General features: G+C 40.6%; 1 protein-coding gene across 3 annotated transcripts in view; it reads right to left on the bottom strand.

The window, feature by feature from the left end:
• The window catches only part of dennd3a (DENN/MADD domain containing 3a), a 29,677-nt gene that overhangs the window by 14,286 nt on the left and 7,891 nt on the right, over positions 1–7,500 (bottom strand). For 2 of the 3 annotated variants that reach the window (XM_043233035.1, XM_043233033.1), the window contains exons 8-15: positions 7,281–7,499; positions 7,060–7,175; positions 6,003–6,158; positions 4,846–4,942; positions 4,647–4,750; positions 2,539–2,714; positions 1,341–1,871; positions 1–38 (exon numbers count right to left, since the gene is read on the bottom strand). The exon at positions 1–38 is cut by the window's left edge and continues 7 nt beyond it. In XM_043233035.1, the coding sequence (XP_043088970.1) occupies positions 1–38; positions 1,341–1,871; positions 2,539–2,714; positions 4,647–4,750; positions 4,846–4,942; positions 6,003–6,158; positions 7,060–7,175; positions 7,281–7,499 (1,437 nt within the window). The remainder of the gene's footprint in view (positions 39–1,340; positions 1,872–2,538; positions 2,715–4,646; positions 4,751–4,845; positions 4,943–6,002; positions 6,159–7,059; positions 7,176–7,280; position 7,500) is intronic. The other variant, XM_043233034.1, reaches the window with a different exon arrangement.

Raw genomic sequence — 7,500 nt, 5'->3', positions numbered from 1 at the left:
CTCAAGGTAAAACACAGACTGCGAAGGGGAATCCACACCTGACAAACCAAAGCCATTTTTACCAGAATCACTAGAGATGCATGATCATGAGAAGCCAATATTAATATCAGCACATTCCAGAGGTTTTTATCTGCTTGACTGGGCCTACATAGGAAGCGGGTATTACCACAGACAACATAATATATTCCAGCTGTATACTGTATACAAAGTAATAAATAAATTACAATTATAGCCATGAACTGCTGCATCAGCCAAATTTATTTAACAGTACTCTCCATCTACCCATCTATCCATCATCTACCTGTCTATCTACCCATTCATCCATCCATCATCTACATGTCTATCTTCCCATCTATCATCCATCACTTACCTCTCTATCTACCCATCCCTCCATCCATCTATCCATCCATCACCTACCTCTCTATCTGCCTCTCTATTTAAACATCCATCCATCCATCATCTGCATGTCTATCTTCCCATCTATCCATCCATCACCTACCTCTCTATCTACCTGTCTATATACCCATCCATCCATCCATCTCCTTGTCTATCTACCCACCAATCCATCCATCTATCCATGCATCTGCCTCTCTATCTACCCATCCATCCATCCCCCTATCCATCATCTGCCTCTCTATCTACCCATCCATCTATCATCCATCCATCCATCTCCTTGTCTATTTACCCACCCATCCATCCATCTATCCATGCATCTCCTGTCTATCTACCCATCCATCCATCCATCCATGCATCTCCTGTCTATCTACCCATCTATCCATCCATCCATCATCTCTCTGTCTATCTACCCATCCATCCATCCATCCATTTCCTGTCTATCTACCCATCCATCCATCCATCCATTTCCCTGTCTATCTACCCACCCATCCATCCATCCATCCATTTCCTGTCTATCTACCCACCCATCCATCCATCCATCCATTTCCTGTCTATCTACCCATCCATCCATCTACCCACCCACCCATCATCTGCCTCTCTATCTATCCACCCAACTCCCTCTATCATCTACCTGTCTATCTAACCATCCATCGTATATCTGTCTATCTGTCTACTTTTGATGTCATTTCTAGCAGAGTCATCACTAAAGCTCTCTCTTCTTTGTTCTAGATCATTATGCACTCAAGCACTTTCTGATAGGCCAGCGAGGCATCAAGTCAGTTGCCAAAGCTTTCAGACGCAGCCTTGAATTGCAAGAACAGGAAAGTTTGTCAGATCTCGGTAAACCTCACGTAGCCCATTAGTTCGCTCATCACTCTGGCCCATCATCACTCTGACCCAAACAAACAACAGCTCTATTCTGATTGGCTGTGTTTTGTACCCACCCACAGTGAGCGCCTCAAACAGCCGTTGAATAGTGCCCTGATCCTTCACGATGCCCGACTCCTGAACGCGCCGCACAAAGTCCTCCGCATGCAAGTGTTTCTTGGGCAGTTCGAACCTCTTCACCGTCCCACCATCCATCGGTCGAGCCCGCTCCCGTTCGTTCTCTCTTTTCACCCGGCTGATCAGACGCTTCAAATCGGGGCGTCTCTCAGCCGTCCTCCTCTCCTCCGCCAGCAGAGAATCGACCAGCGCGTTTAGCAGCTCGATAGGAAAGATGTCCATATCCGTCTTATACAAGCTCTGAAAGTCTCCGAGGGCATCCACGCGCTTCCCGGCAACAGAGTTCACCAGCCCTCGTAAGTAATAATAACGGGCCAGGAGGGCGGAGTCATCTGGAGTTGTCGTGGTGATGGCTTTGCTCAACTCTTTGATGAGGTCATTGTAGTAACTCTGAACGTATTGGTAGGCGAGCGGAGGAGGGAACTCTGGGAGTTTAAAGGTTTTGATTGGCCTGCAGGGACTCCAGGAAACTGTTAACATGAAACAGGAGATAAAAAAGCACTATTTGTTTAAGGTGAGACACTGCAGGTGAACAGGGTAAAAAAAAAAGCCCTCACCTTATTTACCAAGCTGACTGGTTACATTGATAATTGCAAAAAAAAAAAATCCCAATTTTGCAAATATTTTCCCAATTATAGGGGAATAAAATGTTGTATATAATCAAGCAAATTATACATGAACAAACCCCTCAGTAAAAACCTTCAGGATATGGACAGGAATATAAATGGTGCGTGTATGTGCTACTGAGGAAAGAACCTGAAAAAATGGCTTTTCTAAATCCAAATCTATTGACACAAATACATAAAGTGCTATAAAAGAAACCCTTAAAAGTGTCTTCTGGATGTTTTTGCTCCACTAGTCACAAAAACACTATGAAAATCCGAAAAGCCTGCCATGTCTACCCTTACATTTATTTATGCATATTTCATATTACATTGTGATATTATAAGTGACTATAAATTATAAATTATAAGTGACTAACAACAGCACATAAAAACATGGCTATTTATCTTAAAAGAGAGAAAGAAAAAAATATGTATTATTCCACGGTCTGTCAGAATACTTTATTCTAATTGGCTGGCAGGTATGCATTAAAACGGTTTAATGCACAGGCGGTCTGAAGTCAAGTTTCCTCACCGTTCGGGAAAGACACGGTCCTCATGGACGTCTGACGGACCGGGACGGTGAGCAGGCGGGGGTCGGCCAGGTTCGGCATACTCACCCCCAGCCTGCTGTTCAGGCCGTTCTCTGCTCTCACATACTTACGGATCTCCTCCATCGTGGGTTTGCGAGGAGACTCCGTCATGGCTCTCCTGGGCGACAGAGACAGAGACGCGTTTTATACCTCATTCATGTCAGAAAATATGCCCTATAAGGTTGAAAATGATCAATGATGTACACTTTTTTTTTCCCCACTTTCTTTGTCTCCCATTCTCTCTGTCTTTTTCAATCGGGCAATATTTTACATAAATGCTGGGTACAATTATCTGTTTATGTTTCACCACCCTTCATCTATTTTGTAACCAGTTAAAGTGTAACCATAAAAAAACATTATTGAAACATTTAAATCGTGCTGATAATCCTATCCCAAACCCAATGTCTTGTCCAGCTGATAATCATTTGAATGTGTTCCTCAATGAGTAGAAATGAATGGGAACATGTTTACAGTGAATATACTTACGGTGCAGGACAGTGAAAACTATGCTTTACTTTTTCAAAATCGCTTTCAAAACCTGTTACATACATGTCATTTCCAGCTAAAAAATAAATAAAAACGGTCACACTTTGGTTTTTGTGGTTCTCGTCTCTGCACTGGCATGCAGGTTTGCCGTGGTGTTAAATATAGGGTTTAACTTCCCCTTCCTTCAATAGAAAGCATCACACAGATTTATGCCTCATTCTCATTGCTGGACAGAAAGGGAAAGAGGAGGCGATGATGCTCTTTGTTTCCTGTGACGACTAACAACGTTTCCTGTATTTGTTTGACACCTATTTCTGCTCACCTAAAGAAACCCCCAATAAACAGATCCCATGTATTCACACCAATCTGAATGAATACAATAAAAAAGGGGGATTTGCACCACAGGAAACCTTTAATAGAAATGTCTATAGTTCCTAGGACTATGGAACATTTTTTATTTCTAGGAACTCTATTTGCCAGAACTAAATTAGCTCGCACTTCAGAGCAGGGTCTAAAACAGGTTCAGTAGTAACTACTAGTCACGTAAGTGTGTGCTGATTGGGGGTCACTCCATCCCAAAATGAACATTTTGTCATTAGTCACTTACCCTCATGTTGTTTCAAACCCGTGAAAGCTTTGTTCGACTTCGGGAATACAATGTAAGATATATTTAATGAAAACGCTCCCATTGATTGCCAAACCATTGCCACTGTCAAGTACGAAAGACGTCGACTGAATGCTTTCAAAATTTCAATTTTGGGTTGGAGCAACCCTTTAAGAACGCTAGGTAGCCGTTTGGCCAATCCGAATACGTTTACGCCACTAGCAGTGTCTATAAAACTGTTTTAGACCTTGCTCTGATGCACAAGCTGTCATCATAGAAGATTCAGTCAGAATTTCAACGCTCTTTTAATCAGTCAAATCAAATCTCCGTTATAACAAAACCAAAACACACAACAATAAAACAGCTCTGATCACATGGTCCTCCATTCACCGGTTCTTGATGCTTGTAAATGCCGCACACAAATGTTTGCATCCACCTATTTTCATGCGCATTTTGCAATATTGCATTGATGGAAATGCCAAGATGTGCATTTTAAAAAACCTGATTTAAAAAAAAAACGTATGAGCACATCTGAATATGTTAACGTTGCACGATTTCTGTGCATGAACTACGATGGAAATGTGCATCGAAAAAGTCATGTGGCTTCGCGCTACGAGGCGGGAAAACACAGCATCCGCATGCTCTTAGGCTCACTCTGAAATGCCTGAGCAAACGCAGTCATCAAAGTCTTTCCGCGTAATTGTAAAACGCAGCTGGCATCCACCTCCAAAAGCAACGACGGCATTTATTGCGTTTCGTCTGCCGCTGATAATTCATCACATATAAAAATGATCATAAACACTTTTAGAGTCCATTTTTGGCCCGATTTCTTGATTGTCATTTACTCTAAATGCACGTCATTTATACGCTTTGGCATAACAATGACTGAAATAAAACTGGACACAGGAAGAAAACAAAGAGATGAGATGAAAGAGTCTATTAACGTTGTCTTTTATTTACCTGCGGGTCTCCGAGCGGACGTTCAGCTGCATGCGAGTGAACGCGTCGTTCTTTCTGTTCAAGCGGTCCCGTAGAAATGAGTGGAATATATGAGTGTCTAAAACCTACAAGCGCACACACACACACACACACACACACAGGCATGAGTGAGTGTGTTTGCTAGAGAAGCACATGCTGAACACACGCGGGCTTCATTTACCTTCTTGTAGAACTCGCTATCGGTCATCTCTCTGGATCTGAGGAACTCCTCGCTGTTGAAAACGCGATGCTCATAGTTCAGGAAGTCACAAACTTCACTGCAGAGAGCAGAAAAAGACAGCACATGCATTTCAGATCGATCGCCATCAATCAGTAAACCACAGCATTCTGGAAGGAGCAGAGATCAGCCAGTCATAATCAAACTTTATTCACATTTTGTAATAATATAATATATTTCAGTTATAGTTATCGATTTGATTAAGAAAAAAAAACTTTTTGCAAGTTGAGGCTTTTTAGACAAATTAAAAAGGTTATTATTTATTGCCATTCATGTTATTTTAGTATTTTAGTATTACTCACATACTATTGTAGAATTTATTATAATACTATACTATAATGATACTATAATACATATATTATATAATAAATACTGTAATACTTTATACTTTCAGTTTTTGTTTAATATTGGTTTGTGAGTTTCTTTTATCCTTTTATTAGTTTAAATATTTCTACATAGCTATAATGTTCTATATTTTATATTTATGTTTTAAAAACTTTAACATGAACATATATTAATTCTTAGACAAAATTAGCTAAATTTTATGGCAATACCTTTTTACATGCAAGTTTTTTTTTTTTATCTAATATTTTTATTATATTATATTAGCACTATACTTTTACACTATAGTACCATACTATTATAGTATAGTATAATACTATACATTCTGTAATAGTATACTGAGTAATACTAATATAAAACAAACGGCAACAAACAATAAACATGCCGATATAAATGTTTTTCATTTGTCTAAAAAAAACCCACAACTTCCAAAAAGCAGTGTTTTACAAAAAAATGTATTACTGAATCTAATCGATAACCATAACTTAAATTAAATTATTATATTATACTCACTGTATTTGAGCTTCATTTAAAATTACAAAATTATTTTTAAATAGTTTTAGCCAAAATAAATAAATAAATAATAATAAAAAATTTTACAAAAATACAAAATTAACTTAAAACACTGTAAAACACGACGCAAGGAGTCAGAGAGAGGGTAAAAACACGATCATGCAAGACAAATTTATGCAAAATGATGAAGCAATGACAAAAACAGCGTCGTGTGACACGAGCTGTAGAAGTGTTGAGCTCCGGACCTGAAGATGTTGACGATGAGCTCCGTGGTGACGTCGAGGATGAGGGAGTTGACTTTGTGCTGCCACTGTCTCCTGTGAGAGCGCAGCTCGTTGATATCAGTACGGCTGCCGGCGCGACACGCGTCCAGATCATAGTGCAGCTGCAGTCCTTTAACTCTACACAAACACACACAAAACACACTCAACGCCGCACACGACAACACACACAATCCGAGCCCTGCGGCGCTGCCTTTCTGTTTATTAGGAGCAATTAAGTTCATTATGTGCAATTACGTTTCTGAGCTCCTTTGAGTTCGACGCTTTGTACACAGCAGGACCGTGTTCGACAGCGAGCGGAAAGTCCAGTGAATCACCGCAAACTACAAATAATCGATGCCATGCTGTGGCGAACTGCAACAACTTCCTGCCGGTGTACAAGATAAAGGTGAAGCGTGTCGTGTTTACAAAGTCAAAATGAAGTAATGAGAAGCCGTAGTTTACCCGTAGTGTGAACCGCAGGGTTATTTCTTTTATAAAAAGGTTATTCTGTATCCGTAGTAAGGTATCAAAATAAAACGTCGCATATAAAGTGTAATGATATTGATGTAGCGGTTGCCGAGCAACACACAGACGAAAACAAAGGTGTATGTTTGTATTTTACAACGGCTTTAAACGCGCCTCAACCAATCAGAATCAAGAACCGGAACTATCCGTTCTAAAATGTAACACTTTTATTCCACATTGATGCTTAGTAACAATAAATCTCTTTTGAACTTTCCATTCATAAAAACACCCTGAAAAAGAACACATTTGTCACATTCTACACAATGTTGCTACACAAACTGTAAACAGCGGTAACAACAGGAATTGTTTCTTGAGCAGCCAATCAACACGCTAGTATGATTCCTGGAGAATCACGTGACGCTGCATTGAGTAACGATGCTGAAAATACAGGATTTGAACAGATGACTCGCACAGAAAACGTCTATTTTAAACAATAAAATGTTTCAAATATTGCTTTTTCAGTGTTTTCGATGAAATAAATCCAGTCTTACTGAGCAGAGGAGACTTCTCTTACCGAAATATAAAGCAATCTCTGGCCGTCAGCGGCACATCTGGAAGCTCGAGTGTGTTTGAACTTGAAGACAACACCGTTCCTTGATCAATGTCTATAAGAACCAGTTCATCCAACTCCTGTCAAAAGACACGGGAACCCGTCATCAGCCGAGCAATAAATCTGGCCCATTAAGTAAACCGATTCGGCATCTTTAAAAGGTTTACTGAAAGGTTTTGAAGTACCTCTGCGACCTCCTCGAAGTGGTGCGTGTGGCAGCCCATCAGGTAGGCCGTGGGAGCCATGATGAAGTCCAGCATCTGGTGAGAGAGGACGGGCACGAACGGATGCTGCCAGCGCAGCGGGTGAATGAAGATGGTGAAGCATTCGGCGACTAGCGTGAGTTTGGCCCAGTCCGTGGACAGAAACACCACCCGCTGCTCCATCAGGATACTGCTGATGATC

This window comes from Puntigrus tetrazona, unplaced genomic scaffold, assembly GCF_018831695.1.
Source record: "Puntigrus tetrazona isolate hp1 unplaced genomic scaffold, ASM1883169v1 S000000746, whole genome shotgun sequence".
Taxonomy (NCBI): domain Eukaryota; kingdom Metazoa; phylum Chordata; class Actinopteri; order Cypriniformes; family Cyprinidae; genus Puntigrus; species Puntigrus tetrazona.
The sequence above is the reverse complement of the archived record's forward strand: the minus strand, read 5'-3'. Positions and strand labels throughout refer to the sequence as shown.